General features: G+C 39.2%; 1 protein-coding gene across 4 annotated transcripts in view; it reads left to right on the forward strand.

Moving 5' to 3' along the window:
* The window catches only part of il1rapl1a (interleukin 1 receptor accessory protein-like 1a), a 238661-nt gene that overhangs the window by 80121 nt on the left and 138988 nt on the right, over window positions 1-19552 (forward strand). For all 4 annotated transcript variants that reach the window (XM_084724694.1, XM_084724693.1, XM_084724696.1 and 1 more), the window contains exon 3: window positions 15799-16084. In XM_084724694.1, the coding sequence (XP_084580820.1) occupies window positions 15799-16084 (286 nt within the window). The remainder of the gene's footprint in view (window positions 1-15798; window positions 16085-19552) is intronic.

Genomic DNA, 19552 nt, shown 5'->3' on the forward strand with positions numbered 1-19552 from the left:
GTGTGTGTGTGTGTGTGTGTGTGTGTGTGTGTGTGTGTGTGAGTGTGTGTGTGTGTGTGTGTGTGTGTGTGTGTGTGTGTTTTGTGATCATGGGCATGGTGCCTGGGTCTAAGCCTAGGGCTGTAGGGTCATTAACTTGTGTGGCCCCGAGTGTCACTCTAACTGGAGACATTTCTTCACTGACTGGATGGATGGATGGGTCATTGCTTCCACCCCTCCCCCACCCTCTGTCTCATTGTCAATTCTCCTGCTTTCACCTTCATTCAGCATCACATTTCTTATTCAACCATGGCCATGATTTTATTTATTTTTTACTTTTTTAAAGACAGATTTCCTCTCATACTGGGTTCTACTTGTGCGAGAGGACAAAGCAGAGAAAAACACCAAACCCAACAGGAAAAACAAATGTGGATTCTTTGTCTTTGCCTCCAATTACCCACCAACACATTAGAGCTTGACTGATATGTGATTTTTGAGACCGATACCAATTACCGATATGTGAATTTTTGAGCAGGAATAAAAATAAATATTTTTGATGCACTGTATATTGTGCACATATTTTGCACTGACATGACCATGCATAGGCACTCAGAAGGCTGCATTCTTAAAAAAACAACTTTATTAAAGACTATTTAAGTTAAATATTCTCAGACATGTTAAATAATTGCCAACCAATTAAAGAAATAAACACTGGGGGAAAAAAAGATTAAATAAAAATCAAATAAAAAGCTGAATAAATATCAGTACTGTTCAACTGCTGAACATCGTGTTACTGTCAGTCAACTAAAAATGCTGTATTTTTTGTTTGGGTCCCAGGGAGACACCAAATTTCTCTTTTTGGTTTAAAAAGTGTGGAAACTCGTGCTCTCAACCAACAGATGGCAGACAGACGAAAATAAGCATTTAACTTTTAAAAACATTTAGTTAAAAAAGCACAAGCGACAGACAGACAACATACACACTGAATCGCTAAGGTGCTCTATGTCTCAGATGAATAAATCATCCACATATATTATAAAACATGGTAAATAATGGAAAACATTGATGACCAAAGTAACATACCAGATTATCTATAACTAACTTGACAGCTAAGTGCAGCCTTTGCATATAACCATGAATATTGTATACTGTGATCTGCATCAGGACGCCTCATGCATTACACACATGACTGTTCAGCACCATGGATAGAGTCACAGTGGAGTACAAATCTGAGTTAAAGGGCTGATCTGCAGGGATCAGCACAGTAAACTAGAATTCTAGTATTAACCGATAGCATCTATTTAAGACCCCATTTCCTCTGCATGTCCCTGTCTGCACTTAGATTGTGTTTTTGGAATTTCCCCCCCAGGCTTTAAATTGTTCGCCTGGTAATAGAGGTCATGAGAAATGCTCGTTCACAAAGCCCAAGGATACAAAATCCAATGGCCCGCTAAACTTTAGAAGAGACAGCTCAGTTTCAGGAAGTTTTTCATGGTCAGAGGCTACATTTTTGCTTGGACTCATTAATGCGATCTGTTTACTCAAGAACAAATTCACAGACCTTGATCAAAAACAGGCAATCAGGCCCTCTGACGAAGGTAACGATTAAAACAGCCTTTATTGTAGTCGCTAAATCATTTAAACTGCCAAAATTTTTTCATCAGGGTGTAGCCACACTTGTATAGAAGCATTAGCCAATGGGAGGCAATCACATAATCCAGATAAACATAACATCTTATCTTTATAAAGTTTTCCACAGCTGCCTGTGTTTAAAACTCATGAATGGGTATTTATCCTCTGTTTGTAATTTTAAAACTTTTCTGTGTCATCTCATGTTTATGTATCATTACTTTAATCTGTTTGTTAATCGAATCATGTGATTGTCTCCCATTGGCTGGTTCAACTATATAGTTGTGGCTACACCTCTGTTTGGTTATTTATAACCCTGATGAAGACCTGAAGTGGCTGAAACATGTTGCCAATTTAAATGAGTTAGCCACTCCAATAAAGGCCTGAGACATTATTTATCTACAGCTGAGTCTACAGAGTACCAATTACTCTTTTTTCAATCCATTATCCATTATTTTGAGTAATTGGTCATGATTTCTGGAAAGAGGCATTACTGTTGAGTTTTTCAAATGTATTTTTTGGCTCTTTGAGGCAACACAAGATGTGGGCCATTTAGTCCTATAAATCACCAAAACTCTAGATGTATAAATAGCACTACAGATGTGAATTAAAAATAAATGTTTTTTTTTTATTTTGTGGTTAACTGTCCCTGTAAAAGAAAAGATTTTATTAAGCTCAGACAGGGCCTGTCACTGACGTCTGGCGTCAGATGAAAATTAGCACGTATTTGTCGTCCTGGAGGTCATAGACAAACATTGTATTATTGTCCTTAAATTTGGAGGACTTGTTGTGTGAGGCTGCCCACCATTTTCATCCCAATACTGAATTCCCACTGTACTGCAGTCCTTGTCAGTGCTAGCTTTACTGTGGGCCTGAGGGCATGGAGCGCCATGTGCTACTCCCAATACATATGCAGCCACCAGCTGCTACTTTTTACCAGACAGCCAACAGCTTCACCATGAGGGCTTTCTGTCTAGTTTTAGTATTTTATAAGCGTAAGCAGGCCTTAGGGAATGACTTTTTGAAAGATGCGAAGTTTACAGAGACATCTAAAGCAGAATAGCGTATGTAAATTAATGAAAGTAACAATAATCCTCCGTATTCTAGACTAGGTGTTTGGATTACCCGATTATTGAGAGCGCAATTGTGTGTCTGTGAGTGGAATTTAATGCCCTTGTTTTGTCTCCTACAGTCCTCCTCCTCTTTATTTTTGTGTCTCAGGCCACGAGAGGGAAGAGGGAGAGGAGCATGGGTGATAATGACTTGTCAAATTAGAAGCGATGGAACCTGCAGCGAGTGTAAACACAATTCGGAATGTTCAGATGACATTTTCCAAGCTGTATTTCTACTGGGGGAGATTAGCAGAGTGACAGCTCAGCCTGAATCTCATGGATCACAGCTGCACAATGGAGAGCACCAGCACACACACACACACACAGACACACACACAAAGACAGAGAGAGAAGAAATTACTGGCATTTTAATACTACAGAGCAGACCGACACCTGCACAGGCAAACACAGATTTCCCCACAGAAAAACACACGCACACACCTTGCATTTGGAGATCTTGTGATTTGAAATGCTCGGCTTCTTTCAGGCCTTCCTCCCCAGTCATGGTCCAAGGCGCTTGGCTCAGCCAGCGAGGCTGTGTATGGATTCATGTCTATGTAGCCTGCCCACACCCTGTCAGCATGATGGATGGTGTTCACACACAGCCTTGACTTTATAACTTATAGGGACTTTATTTGCATGTGTCCCCATCGCCAGTAAAACTGCACATGATGTAGGAGAGCTGTAGACTTTTTAGTTGTTAAGATATTAGGGGCTCCTGTTTCTTAGTGTTCTATTTTACGCATGGCCGTCCTCGCCAGTACAGCGGCAGCCATGAACGGTGTTGCTCATTTCCCAACTTCGCCCATGAAATAAAGAGCCATTTACGAGGAACAATGTGCCGGCCACCACATCTCCCTCTATCCTGCCCCCACTATTGGAGAGATACTATTGAGAGTCCCAAGCGCATCAATTTGGGCCTCAAATGACTTTCCCCAGCTGGCCAAATCCTGACAAGCTTTCTGTTCTCCTTAAAAAGAGCCCTTTATCATCAAGAGAAAGGGAAAGAGAGAGAGAGAGTAAAGTCAAAAAGCTAATGTCTCGGTGACACCCTTTCTCACACAACAGGGGAAATTTCTGTTCTATAACGGGTTCTGGTTAATTTGAAGTCAATTGGAGAGTTATTAAAAGGATCTGAGTGAGCTGTGCTGAACTTGGTCAAGGGCAACAAACTCACCCTGGTTTCTATATGAAACAATAGACACAGGACTGTCACCTTCAAGCAAACTTGAAAGTTTGTGTCATTTGGCTCTAAACTACTTTTAATACTGTACTGTATACATATGTGTGTGTGTGTGTGTGTGTGTGTGTGTGTGTGTGTGTGTGTGTGTGTGTGTGCATATATATACGAAAAGTGCACTACTTATTTCCTGGGTGTATTTTTGTATATTTTTTTATCAGATTCCATTCTGTATTTTATCTGTAGCATGAAGGAACTACAACTATAATGATAATAAATGCCCATGAATCCTATATATGGGCTTACCACCACCCTATTTTACTTTCTGTGGTAATTTTAGCTTCAAACACATGTGCCTGCAGTTTCCTTCTGAGCGTCTGCTTAGAGTCTGTGGGGTAAATCTCATTGTTGAGGATTTGCTTCATTTTTATTAGGTATTGTTTTTGGTTTATCTCTCAAAGCTGCGTGTTGCCTTTGAAATTACTCTGCCAATATGTATGCAAATGGTAACATCTAGTGCCAGAAATTAGATTTACTTCATTTCCCTGTTGTTCCTGTATCCTTCCTGCGGTCCTCAGGTGCAGGTTCAGTCGTTTAACGTAACACTGTTGTGCATTACAGCACAATTTACAGTGCATGCACTACAAATAATGTCAGGAACCAAGAATAATAAAGCAAGATGCAGAGAAATGGAAACTCTGATTTAATTCACATATACATTGCAGTATGATGAGTGTATCACACAAATATGGACACACACACACACACACACACACACACACACACACACACAGGTATGACTAGTATGTTTTTCTGAGCTGAACATAATGGAGATAATGGCCTCAATTTATAGGCAACATAGTGACTGATCAGCTATTTGTTGTCTTTGAGTTACTATTGTGATACTCTATTTCACTTTCTACATAACTGCCAAACACAACAGCAACAATATAGAACAACAACCCGGAAAAAAATTCTAATCAATATAACATCAAAGGAAAAGGAGAAGAGGAAGACAACGTAATGCAACACAGCCAGTGGAGCATAACAGCAGACATTAAGGACGTTCATTATCATACATTTACTCATTACCAAGGTTCCTTATAGTGGCGGCCATCTTCGTCCATGCGTGTACAGTCTTAGGGCAGACCTTGTTTAACCTGTGGTGCGAAAGTTGATGTTCACAATCGTCCTTAAAGTAAAAAGCCAGCATTTTTAAATGTTTAAATTAAACTAAATCAAGATAATACAACAGATACCCCTGAAAGAAGAAGAGAGCATCATTCTCTGATTAACTGTGAAAGATTTGTTGTTACAGAACAGAAGCAAATCCTGACACTGAAGCAGCTAGACTCAGAAAATGCTTTCCTGTTTTGCTTGAGAAATGACTGAGACAATTAATCGATTTTCAAAATAGTTGGCAACAAATTTTCTTTTGATCAGCTAATCGAGTAATCGTTGAAGCTGTACAGGCAACTATCATAGCATTAGATTAATACTAAAGAACATTTATAATTCTATCATTTTAATAATTCTATCATTTTCAAGCAAATTTATGGAAATTTATTTGCCACAGACAGATCAGATAATGCTCATCACCCTAAATCTAAAAATATGTGTATCATGTGTGTGACAATTTTAAATCTAAATTCATTCTGAGTCTGCCCCATGGGTTTTGTCGTGTACCCGTCTTAACTTACTGTTAACATCCATGTACTGATTTTATGCTATTTTGATTCTTCTAACATGGTATCATCTTAAGTCCTTTTAAATCTTGCCTTCCTTTTTTTCTTTAGTCTTTCAGCCTCTTTTCTGTACCATTGCATTATGGTGTTTCTTGCCTTCTTTGTATTATTGCTGACATTGTATTGTTGTATCTATCTCTTCTATCACCTGTGTTAAGGCAGATACTGGCCCATCTGCCTCTACTAGAAAGCACTTTGGCTCAACACCTGTTGTTTTTAAATGTGCTATAGATATAAACTGACTTGACTTATGCATTATGACTCTGAAAAGGAGAAGGGTTTTGGCCCAAGTTGCATAAATCGGGCACTAAAGGATTTTAAATACCTTAATTTCCTCCATGAGGGGTGTGTGCAGCTGCTGATCGACCAAACCACAATAACTGTTAGTCATTTTTAGAACACCACCATGCACCTGTCCCTTTCACCTTATTCTGTATCTTTGCCTCACATCTCTCCTTCCCCCGGGAGGAGAGAATTTTCTGTGACTTATGGTGAGAGACTACGAGCATGAGGAAAGATGATTTGCTAGAAACAAAATAAAACAGCTGTAAAAGAACCAAACACAGGGCAAATTACTCAATACTTCTTTGAACAGTCCTCAAAAGCAGCCAGATTTGGACTACAATTGCCACGGCAGTGGGGACAAGTGTGGCACTGGGCATGTCGGTGGGTAGCTGTACGGCAGCAAGCCCGCCAGACATGTTGCTTGTTTGCTTTGCATATGCAGCCACATCCATCACAGTCTCACTTGTCTCTGTCTGTATTTGTTTCTGTGTCTGCTCTTCCAATCCTTAATTATAATTATACACAGTATGTGTGTACTTCTCCAGACACTAAAAAAAGTTTATACTTAGCTGGAAATAGTGAACTAAATGGCTAGATGGAAATTGAATACTGATTGTCATGCTTCCCCAAAAAACACTTATTGCTGCAGTTCAGATGCTTTTAAAAAATTTCATATTTGTACTTGAAGAGGTCACTCAGTAGAATGAAGGTCTCAGACAATCAGAAAAGAATATTTGGATATAACTCCATCACCAACATTTTGTTTAGTAACTGTAATTTAATTACAAAAACATTCTTAGTAACTATAATGGATTATAGTTACATTTACTTTACAGAAGGAAAACTGCCACAGAATCACCAATACAATAAAGTAAATATGAAACAAGTTAAGAATATATGTGATTAGGGAAATATATAATATATTTGTTATTCATGCCATGACAGAAAGAAAAACTAGATTTGGTGCTATTTCCTGTCTTTGGATAGACAGCAAATGCAGCTCACTACCATCTTTAGAGAGAAATTATGAGAATTAGTCCACATTTGCATATAAATGAACAATAGTGAACTGTCAGTAAGAGAGAATGAGTTTGAAACAGAGAGAAATGGAGTGGCACAGCATAGAGCGAGAGATTAAAAAGGCAAACATCAAGATACCTAGGGCGGTACAAGAGAACAAGAGAGTGTTAAATACAAACATTAATGCACAAACAGGAAACATATGATGTGTAATACATGTAAACATCATTTAAATTCTTAAAAATATTGAAAAGATAACCTTTCAGTTGATGTAGGTTCTGACTTACAAAATAATAAATAACTGATTATCTGTGATTTTTCGACCCATGCAGAAAAGCTGTGGCATCGTTGTTTATTCAGGTCATGTCAGTTTCCATTAAACCAGACATCAGCCCCACTGGACCAGTGGAAGTCCAACGAGGACCAAAACAAACCTGCGCTACATAAACTGTTTGTTGTGGATCCCAGACAACAAAAGAGGGATGATGCTGAAGCTTATTTTCTTTATCAGGTTGTAGTTTGCTGAATCTGTCTGCAAACGGCATTTAAACTTCAAAGGCCTGGGTCTGTAACTGTGCTTACACAATTCCACTTTTTGTTCTGTCTGAACTGAGTCAGTGGAGAATTACCATGCAGGTGTTTACAGAAATGGATCTGATATGAAGTCCTGTTCATAAGCTTCATGGCTGGCATTAAGAATGATTATTTTCATGAGATGTAAAATAAGTTTTTCTAGCAACACAACTAGAACTAACATGGACGGGACAAAAATAAAAATCACAATAGTTTAGGCAGAGCACTGATTGCATCAGCAATTTTATTCATGCTTCACAGTCATTGGTTCATGCACAGCTGGGGCTATCAGCTGACTTATAACATCCTATCAAATTCATTCAAGTGTACAGCTCGACAAGTATACCCTGATGCTGCCAACACTGTTTGTTGCTGCAGCTCCCTCCATGACCCCATCCCCCTCCTCGTGTTTTATTGTAATGTTGATTATGCTAAGATCTAGTGTTTATGGAAGTGTTAATGTTATTAAGGGGGCATTAATTCTAATCTTTGTTATTGCCCTGATTCTTCCTACCTTTAAGAGGAATGCCTTTTTGGTCAGTGTGTGCAAGTGTCTAACTATTTGCTATAAAGAGTCTATTCCTTAAAGAGTAACTGCATCCTAGGTCTGAGATTCATTTCACCCTCTGTAAATTTTTGAAAAATGCTAAGAAGTGTAAAGGGTTTGAGAGAAGGGGTGGGTTGGGGGTGCACAGGACAACCACTCTAGGAGTCATGGCCTCACGGCTATGTATCAAGTACTGAGACACCAGACCAGAGATAGACTGAACCTTTCTAGTCAGTATATCAACAACAGCAAAAACAGCTAGTGGTCAGAGCTAACCAGCCATAGGCAGCTGCTGTCAGACTCTCCGTGTCTGCAGAGAAACACTAGAAACACAAGAGTCCGCTGGAGTTTTGACAGTCCCTAAAAACACATTCATGTTGTACTTGTGTTGCTAACCAAGCCAAGGCTAGCAGTTCAGAGAGACTGAGAAGCTATAGGTAGTGTCAGTACATAGCCAAGTCTGGTTTTATAGTCATCAAAAGCACCAAAATAATAAAAAAATAATAATACTAAGTGGAGGGTGAGCAAAAAAAATAGCATAAACTCCTCTGGATGATGAGTTTTGATCAGCATATATTTGAAAATGAACATAAGTCTGATTAGAGGATGTTAACCTTCTTTTTTAATAGAAATCTTGTGACGAAGATTAGTCCCAAATGGTCAGCTTTATCTCAGTGTTGTCTTGATTTAAAACAATGGATGTCATTTTGAGCCATTTTCAACCCATGAAATTCAGATTTTTAAAAATGTTATCTAGAAATTTTAACATTAACAGCAGCATTGACATGTTTACAGGTTAAAAAGATGCAGTGCCTCTTTAATATGTCTGACTGCATTAAAAGTAATCTTTCCATACAAATGTTGCACAAATTTTAATAAAATGCTAATTAATTTGTTATGTGAGTATTAGAGGCTGTGCACATTAAGATGAACTGGTTGCGCTAATTCTCCACTTGGGTGCCACTAAACAACAGCAGTAGAAGAAGAAGATGTAACAAGATGACATAAATAACTGAACACCAGTGAAACCTCAAACAATGGAAAGTCTGGAAAACATGATGAAAATACACCATTTATTTTGTTTAATCTATTGAGCATTACAGTCTCTTCATTACTACACACATACTGTTCCTGATGTTTTCATCAGCAGCTGTTTCCTCTCTTCAGTGAAGGGGCAGCCTGAGTGATCTTTGCATTACAGGCTTCATACACATCATGATTTATTCACTAGGTCTGTTTGCATTGCACTTTCAGAAATTCCAACATCTTTGAGTGTTTACAATCAGGTTTTTTTTATACTCAAATTGAAAATGCGTATCAAAACAGGTTGATGGAAACACACTTAACTCTATTTTGAGGCCATAAAGTCTTAGGCAACAAGAAAGACTCAAAATGGGACTGTTGGCTGAAAAGCTAGTGGTTTACAGAGACAAATGAGGTTCTTCCACAGCAGGTTGAGACTCAGGATGTGGTTAACTGTGCTGATCTTTTACTAACTAATCCTGAGGCTAAAGTAGAGATAGAATGATTGAATACAGATAATAGAGCAAAATGTGGTACGTGAGCCCATTTCGAAAACCAACACAACAATGTTATGTTGTACTCTGTATCAACTATCACATATTATCTCAGTACAAAGGACTTACAACAGCCTTGTGTGCAGCACAGGAGAATAATAGATAATTTTCCCAAAGATTATGGGTGGTGTTTTGATCTTATCCCAGGGCTTAGTAGTGCAGCGAACCATTTACTATAGATTCTGCACAATTACCTTGAGGGGTCAGCACAGCTCTCAGCCACTACAGTACCTGCACTTGTGGAGCCAGAAAACTGTGGAGATCTATAGTGCATAATTAGTTTTGTCAACAAAATATTGGGAATTTTCACTGTGGATGATGTTGGTCATTTCTTTGCCTCTGGGATTATTGGTTGTACAAGTTCTAGGTAATAATATGTTTGATATGACATATAACAAAGAAGGAATTATTCATAATTGTTCTAAAGATCAGTTAGAAATTGACAGATAGGCCATGGAGGAGGGAAAATATCGATGCCAAGTGAGAGGGAAGGAGTCGGCTGGATAAGGAGATGGAGATGAAGTCATGTGAGTGTGGACTGTGGAGTGGGTGTAAACTGAGGAGGAGACAAAGAGAATGAGAGAGACAGTTAGTTATTAAGAGTCCTTATCCACATATAGATCACTGAACGTCTTCCTGGCCTGCAAGATCCCTGCCACCCACCCAACATCTGATAATTACACTTCATTAGGAGAGCAGGTAGTGATGAGAGAAGAGAGGCAGACTACTGAGGGTGACATGAGATCCAGTGTGAGCACGAGAGTGAGGCTGTTATGAAAAGGATAATGGGACTTTCATTATGGAGGAAAGAGAAGCAGAAGTTGATGTAGATGACACTGACACACTTTACTTTACAGTGCATTAATATGACTTAACAAGCTGCATTTTGAATGAATGGATGAATGATACCAGTAAAACAATTAAGATCAAATTACATATAATATGTTTTGTATTTATTTCTATTTTTAGTGTTGATTCTTTACTAGACCTTTATTGCACTCTATTAGTGTCACAGCTCAAGTTTCTTGGATTGTTTTTATTTCATTCATTCATGTCGTTTCCTGTTTTACCTTGAAACTCACATCTCCTCTCATCTCAGATCACTTCACTTCCTGCCCCTGTGTTTTCCCGCTCTTTTGATGGCTTCACCTCTGTCTGTCCCGCAGCCTCACCCATGCCTCGTTATCCTTCCCCTCCCCATAGTATTTAGTGTGTCTTGTTCTCTCTGTGTGTCTAACGTTTTAGCCTTTTGTTTCCCCGTGCCTCTTTTTTGGATTTTGCCTATTTTTTGATTCTGCCACTGCCCTGTCCCTTCTTGGATTTGTTTTCCACCACTGATTGTCCTGTTGTGTACCGAACCAACCTTTTGACCAGTAATGACTGATTTACTTACCTGAACTGACTCCTGAGTCGTGCGTTTGAGTCCATCCTCACCTGGTTCACCAGTTGTAATTATTATTAGAGGGTAATAAGGACACATCACAACACAACTGTACTGTAAACTAAAAAGTCTAATAAGGGTCCAATAGTGGGAAATAATAACCTTATGTTTACAGTCCCTAAAAGAGTCCAATAAAGGTCTAATAAAAGATCTAATACTATCAATTTCTAATTTGATCCAAAGTAGTGTCCTGTTAGTTATAAGGTGTCTTATTAGGGCTCTCATTATTATTTCTAGTTTTTTTTTCCATTATTACATCTTATAGTATACTCTAAAGTAAAGTGTGACCAATTATATCACTCTGATTGTATGGTGTTCAGAGGTTGGGTTGATGTGGGTGCGCATTTGCTTTTTTATGGGGCTCCATGTGTGTTTATGCATGAATGTGGGTAAATTTATCGTAGCTCAGGGGTTTGTATTTATTGCACTGACGTAGAATATAATAAGGTTTCTGTGAGACTTAGACATATCCTGTAGCTTGACATTCCCCCTTGCAGCAGCCATGTCTATGCCCTATACACATCATGTGATGTAGCAGTATTAGAGCATCAGCAGTGCTGCAGCTTACAGTGCTGCAGTAAGATTCACTGTAGCAGAGGCCGGTTTCCCCCAGTCTGACAGCCATGTGGGAACGTGTCCATATGGAAACATCCTTTGCAGTATGGGCTTGTCTGAGTGTGGCCGAACAGAATCGCTATTTAAGGTGTGATGTCCCAGAGGTGCACGGAGGAAAAGGGGGGAGAGATCTTGTATTTGTGTGTGTGGATGTGTATGTGCTGTCAGCAGAGAGAGACTGAGAGGTGAGGACTGCAGTATTCCTCCAGCAGGAAGCATTGATTTTCCAGCCCAGCGTGGGGATGTGGGAAATGTCAGCCTCTAATTGAGTTGATAAAACCGTTTTGAGTTTCAGACGTAAATATGGTTTCCACCACAAAAGGCCACTGCATTAGACAACTCCCATTGGGAGGTCCATAAGGAATGAAAGGTCTCCTTGTTGTGTGTTTGCACGTGCACACCCCTGCGTGTTGAGATTTTGTTTCTCGGACAGCACACGTCCGCAGATCTGCATGGTGAAAGCAAATGACAGGCATGCCGCCGCTGAATAGAATGTTTTCTTTCATTGTGAATCAGGATAGGGGCTCGTTAGAATAAACAGTTTTTGTTGTGGCAGGGTGGGCAGAAATGGAGCGTGTGTGAGAGAGGCAGAGGTCATATCCATTAGAGGTGTAGAGGGTGAATAAAGTAAAGGCTGAATGAAGCACCCGCTGTCCCTGCTGATTAGCAGATTGATATGCAGTGAGGGCAGAGGACTTAACTGCTGCCTTCAATGGAAATTCACTCAAATGTTGGAGGAAGAGTAGTCTGTCTATGGTTTAGTGTTTCTCTGATTATTGTCTCTTATTTAATTCTTACAGCCCACTCCAGTGTATGGTCATTAACCCCACTGTTCATAAAATTTGACAAATTTTGGCGAGGAACAGAAATATGCACAAGTGCACTGTGATGCCTTGACCGTACCTGCGCTCTTTCCAGTGACATGACATGAACCAGAGAATGAAGGCTAACACCTTGAGGCTAACTGTGATTTGTGATTTTGGACTAATGTTATATAAACAAAACCTGACTCGAATGTGCCTCAATGATACTGCCACCCTGCCCCCCTGGGCTGGGATGGCATCATCAGAGAGTTTCTTTGGTGCCTTTCTTAACTAGTAAAATTATTTTTTAAAGTGACAAACATGTGTGATTCATGGTACAATTCAAAATGCCTCTACTTCATAAGTTAAGTTAGAGTGACTGCTAACACTATTGATCTAATAATCATGTTATTGCTCACCAAAGAAATTATGTTGACTGATCTGGTTGCCATGGAAATGGATTATTCCTGGCTATTAACCACACCCTCATTTTCTATTTGAGAAAGACTTTTAAACTAAAAATGTCAGTTGGCTGTTCACAGGAGATAGATGCAGAGAATGGAACTGAATCTTGCTGTTTTTTAAATAATAATTGAAAAGATTTTTTTCTCATTTTTGTTTGATAATTATACCATATAACTTAATTGCCAAAAAACATTAGGCAATCAAATTGTTAATAGTTTTCATAAATAAGATGCCTAATAGTTGTATAATCAATTTTAAAGTTGTGACGAGTGCATATGAATACATATGAGAGTGCAAGAGCACATGCTTGCATCTATACAGGCCCTTCTCTCGTTATTAGGAGTGATAATTAGACAGGGTTTCACACATTATGCCCCGCGCAGACACACACATGCACACACACTTTCTGTTTCTCTCACATTTATGTGCAAGCACACACACATTGTGGCTAAGCCTACTGGTAATTAACAGACATAATTAGGTAGACAACCATTCATATAGGGAATGCACACTCATGCAAACACGCACACACACGAAAAGACACACATTACTTCCCTGATAATTAAGAGTATTAATTACAAGCATAGCTGTCCCTGTGAGGCTCTGTATCACTCACAGACTGGCACGCAGCAGGGTTCTTATTACTTTATCTCATCACACCATCACCATTTCTCTCTCTCTCAGTCTCTCTGGTTACACATGCCCTAATACACACCTGCTGGATAAACAAATGGTAGCTAATTAGTCAGAGACTGATAGCTGGCCATAGGTTAACCTCCAGTAGCTTGGGAAATGAGAGAGTGATCTGCTCACTAAAACAGAACAGACTGGTGCGCCTGAGGGTCTGTGCCAGTGTCTTTGATTTTTGTCAAATGTCCTTTCAGCTGCTGGGCCCTACATGTATGCATTCACAATTTAGGCTGGAAGATACAATGTGGAACAATATTGTGTGTATTAGCTTGTGACTTTATCTGTAAAATGAGGTATCCTACTTTCACTGTAGTATGCATTTTAACATAGGTGGACAAACTCTCAGTCCACTTAAGTAAAGATGTACTGATCCACCTTTTTTTAAGTTAAGTATTATACCAATGCCAGTGTAGTAGTAGTAGTAGCAGCAGTAGTGGTAGTAGTAGAAGATGGTAAGTCTGGAAAGCTTGTGTAGTTTGTGTAATGTAACTTGTGTAATGGAATCCTTCTACCATGTGTTTGTCATGTGTTTGTTCAGAACATGGTGGTTTAGGATGGTGGTTTATGCTGGTAATTGCCATTTGTTTACTTTTTTGTCATTACACCATGAGTGAAGTGGCTGGTACATTTCTTCACTCATCTGTTTCTTCACCCAATTATTTGGAACGCACATCCCGTTTATTACATGCAAATGCAGAGCAGAGGTGTAAAGCACTTTCCAGGTCTAACGTTGCACTGCTTTAGCGTAGTGTTTTCAAATAGAAAACGCATGACAATCACATGGTGTTGTGGAATTTAGATTGTTATGTCTGATATCTGATGAATGCTATACATCAATTTCAGGTACCAATACCAAAATTTGATCAGATCGGTCCCATGTCTGCAGTCAGGGTAGAACAGTCATTTCCAGGCTGTAATCTCTATTTATTTTTTGAATGAAAGACTACGGGGAAAAATCTGCAAATTCATGATTTATGTCTGTAGTGTACTTTTGTATACATCTTTTTGTTATACTAATGAGAGGAAAACAACAAGAGCCTGTTAATTCTGCCTAAATGCACTTATTTCGGCTCATTTATGAAGTAGGCTAGAATATCCTATATTGCTTTCCTGATGAGATGAAATAAAAACAGTGAGATGGCTTGTTGGATCTGCCTAAATACATTTATTTCTCATTTATATTTGACATGTGTCTTTATCATGTTTTCAATAACATGTATCAAGAGGTGATACAGAACAGGCCGTAAAAATGGTCAGGGATGTTCATTCATGCACATATTTCCTCTTACCAAGATTTATTGCTAAGGTCAATTGTGAAATGGGTCATGAGTGCATCCTCCCAGAGAAAAGTTTGGGAAACATGGGTAGAGTATCTTTGCTGAGTGGCATGCAGTATGCAGAGAGTGGATGATGTTAGCTGAGCTAACCTGTTAGCTCGGAACAAAAACTGTGTGACAAAGAGCCTAAGGAGAAATTCAGTATCTGTCCATAGAACTGTTAGACAACAAACACACCCTGCTTCAAGAGCTCAAGGCGTATTCCCAGTTAATGAACTAGGCCTGAACTCTTTGGCACTGGAGCTGTGATGCACTCTCAGCCTGACATCATTTATGGAGATATTTTACAGTTCATGCCCAAATTTCACAGAGGTTGTGTGTTTGGATATTGTAGGATAGCGTCAAAGCTGTCTCTGCAGAGGCCAAGGTGGCACACATGCCTTGAATGTGTGATCAGTGTCAAGAAAGCAAGAGAGGAGAGGAAATGTGTCTACCAGAGGCACTGCACAGTAAAATTGGCAGTCCTGAAAAGATGAGACACAATATAGAGCAGTGCTGAACTACATTAAAATCCATGCAGTGTACACTATGAGAAAATGCTTGCTGTACACAGCTTAGTTTGTCATTACTAATAAAGCGATTTAAGTGAGTGTTTTCTAATAAATAAGAAGAGGATTATTGTGGGTGGTTTATGACCTGGTAATCCCTCATATGCTCCTGTAAAGTAACATTAAGATGCATAATATTGCTATATTGTTTTGCTTTAAATACAAAATTTAACACTGGAGCCAATTCTGTATATGCACTCCCCAAGTCATGTACTGATGAATGTCTGTCTCTATCTGTCTGTTTCTCTGTAGTGGACGGCTGCACAGACTGGTCAGTGGACTACCTGAAGTACCGGGTTCTGCAGGGTGAGCCTGTGCGACTGAAGTGCGCTCTGTTCTATGGTTACATCCGGGCCAACTACAGTCAGGCACAGAGTGTGGGCCTCAGCCTCATGTGGTACCGCAGCTCTGGCCTAGGCCACAGCGACTTCGAGGAGCCCATCTCTTTCGATGGCATACGTATGAGCAAGGAGGAGGATGCCATCTGGTTCAGACCAGCTGAGCTTCAGGACGCGGGCCTCTACTCCTGCGTCTTACGGTAGGATAATTTAAATATCTACTTTAACGAGTTATCTAATTTTGTTTTCCAGTTTTTCTTTAAGATAGAGCTTCCCCTTTAGGAAACATTACCTTTTTAACTTTCCAAAATATGACTATACCAACAAGTTTACTGTAAGACATCCTAATTAACATGTTGTGATGTCATTTAATCTGAACAGAAACAGAAATGTAACAAGTTATGGTTTAAGGTGGAGTTACAGCAGAAACACTGCTGAAGTACCGCAAATGAAAAATCTAGAGCAAGCAAGCAGCCTGGCTGAACATACCAAAAGCAGATTTCTCAGCTGGTCAGGATGTGATTCTGCTACTTTGCTGTTATCTAATCACTCGTAGAGCTGATCTTTACTATATTCCCTCTATCCTGCCTGTCTGCTGCTCACATCTCTCCCTCTCTGTAGACACAACTGACAAATATGTGTAAAAAGTACATAATTTAAAATACAACCACAAACAGCTCTGATACAGTTTCTAATAAATATAGTCAGTGGGCAGATTGTCATATTTCATTATATAGAGGTTAAAAACCGAACTGGAATTGAGACTACATCATTTATAGTTGATCATTTGTGTGTATTCATCTCATAGAGCACTCATAGAGCATGAAAAAACAGACCAGACACCAAAACTATCCTTGCAGATCATGAGCCAGCCGCAGAGTCGCAGTGCGCTCTGTGTATTCAGCCCAGTTGAGTTTGACATGGGTGCCAAATGGTAGTGGACCAAGCTTCATGGTGCGTCAGTGTGGAGTGTGTTTCTACTGTAACTTGTTGTAGCTTTGGTAAATCTGCTTCCACTCTTTATGCTAAGCTAGCCTAATTGACCCTAAGTTTCACCCCTTCTTGCTCTGTATTCCTAAAACAGCTGAGCGAACTTGGTACCTTGGTCAAGTCACTACCAAGCTTGTCCAAGTGTCATGGGAGCACAGAGTGAAAAGGGGCGGGTCATTTGCCTTCTGACTTTGTACTCAACACATAGACCTGAGAGTAGTCTTAATCTCGTCCCCTAACTACTGGATAGAAAGCAAATTAACATGTTTTTCAAAGTTTTGTACCATCCTTTGTATCTGGGAAAACATTTTTGTATGTGTCCTCTGTGATATCGAGTAACTTAGTACTAAAAATCTCTTATGACTAATGGCTTTTTCCATTTGAAAGTCTTAGGTAAAGCTGTCTTTGTATTTTGTGCATGTGTTTGTGTGTGTCTCTGAGTGAGAGAGAGACAGAGAGATAGAGAGAGAGAGAGGAGTAAGCCAGTGAACTATGAGCCATGTCAAGTGTGGGAGGGGTTGATATATAGACAAAGGGAGATAACGGAACACAAACACAAGCAAAAACACAAACACACACACATACACACACTTTAGTGGGCCGTTACAGAGAGTCTCTTCCTAATACAAGATGCATAATTATGTGGCAGTAACTTATTAACCTTTACAGTGGAGAACATCCCTCAATTAACGCCTCATTGCAGCTCTTCATTTCAGAGAGTTTTTAATAAACCCAGTTAAAGGCCTCTTAAAGACCCAGAGAGGCTTGCAGGATACATTGAGTGTGACCGGGGGAGTGTGTTTGTGTGCAATGATACCCCAGCCTATACTTAATTTCATTACTGCGCTCTGTAGGACAAATCTGGCACAAACACGTTCCAGTGTTGTCTCGCTTTAAATTAATATTGTCTTTGATTATTGACAGTTTCTTCTAACAAGGCTTTGCTTCTATTTAAATGTTGTGCTTGGAAATTCAACTGCAGTGGTGGAGTGTTACTAAGTATTTATTCATGTACCTTATTTTACTTCTACCTACCCCAATTCCAAAAAAGTTTAGATGCTGTGTAAAATACTTAATCAAAAAAGAATGGAATGATGTGCAAACACTTTTTGAACATTTGGAATTTAATGTAGTAAGCTAGTAAACAAAATGGTTTTATTATGAAACTAAGCAGTCTTAACAATGATAAGCAGGGATGTCTCTGAAAAAGACATTGTCTGTAAGTACCCTTCAACATTGATGACGCCTTCACAGATGTGACAGTTACCCATTACCATTACCATCACAGATGCTTGCTTTTGAAGTTAGTGCTGGTAACAGTCTGGATGGTCCTTTTTCTCTTTCGCTCAGGGGACACAATGTCCATGATTTCCAAAAACAATTTGAAAATTGGAATTGTCAGACGACAGCAAACTCTTCCACTTTGCATCAGTCCATTTCAGAGGAACCAGAGTAGAGTCTTTTAGTGATATTATGGATTGCAGATGGTGAAATCCCTAAATTCCTTGAAGCTTTGTGTTGAGAAACATTGCTCTTAAACTGTTGGACTATTTGCCCACAGAGTTTTTCACAAAGTGGTGAACCTCACCCCATCCTTACTTATAAATACTCAGTCATGTCCCTTTAATCCCCAGTCGAGATACTATCACCTGTTACCAATTAACCTGTTTACCTGTCAAACTTTGAGCAGTCCATGACGTTCCCAGTCTTTTATTTCCCGTCTCAACTTTTTAAAATGTGTAGCAAGCATCAAATTCAGACTGAGTGTACATTTACTTTGTCTGTACTTTTACTAATACATTTCAGAGGCAAACCTTGTACTTTATTACATGTATTTGATAGCTTTGTTACCAGTTGCTTTGCAGATATAGGTTGTTAATACAAAAAATAAATCAATTCATAATTATGATTATTATAGATTAAGCAACTCAAAGATATATAAAGTAGTTCAAATTAGCCCCATTTTTACCAGCTGCATCACTATTTATCATCCAGAAATATAAAAATATGTTTCTGAAATGGGCCACTCTACATAATGAAGACTTTTACTGTAGGTGCTTTAAGTGGTTGTATGTTTTGATGCTGATAGTTAGATACTTTAGAAAGACTTTGAATGCAGGACAGAGTATTTTCACACTGTAGCGCTGCTTCTTTCACTCAAGTAAAAGATCTGAGTAGTTTTCCACCGCTGGCATAGTGTAATTCTGTAGAGCACTACAGTTGTTAAAAAAAAAAAAAAGGTGCCCCCAGCTCAGTGTTTCTCAGTCTGCTCGCGTTGAACTGGGGAGGTTTCAAACTTCTCAGATACCCTAATCAAAACACTGCGAGAGATTTTCCTCTGAGCTGAAATCAATTGTCTTTTTTGTAGAGAGTAAGCTTTTGAGTCACGCATTTTCGCACATATGACCCAAACGCTCTCCCCAAAACTCCCTGCAGGCAAAGACAGGAGGAACAATATGCCTATGTCTTTTCTTTGCCCCATCTGGATTTCATGCGGTACACGCAGAAGACCTTCTTTTATCCAAACTTCCAGCATCTGAATGACATCTAATATTATAATAACCTCTAGTGACATTACTGGGGATATACACAATCATACGACTATAGAATTTAATCAGTGTATGTGTGTATCATCATTAGTGAGCTTCATAAAGGTATGGTTAATTGCGGGACTAATG

Source organism: Lutjanus erythropterus, chromosome 8 (assembly GCF_056507025.1).
Source record: "Lutjanus erythropterus isolate fLutEry1 chromosome 8, fLutEry1.hap2, whole genome shotgun sequence".
Taxonomy (NCBI): domain Eukaryota; kingdom Metazoa; phylum Chordata; class Actinopteri; order Lutjaniformes; family Lutjanidae; genus Lutjanus; species Lutjanus erythropterus.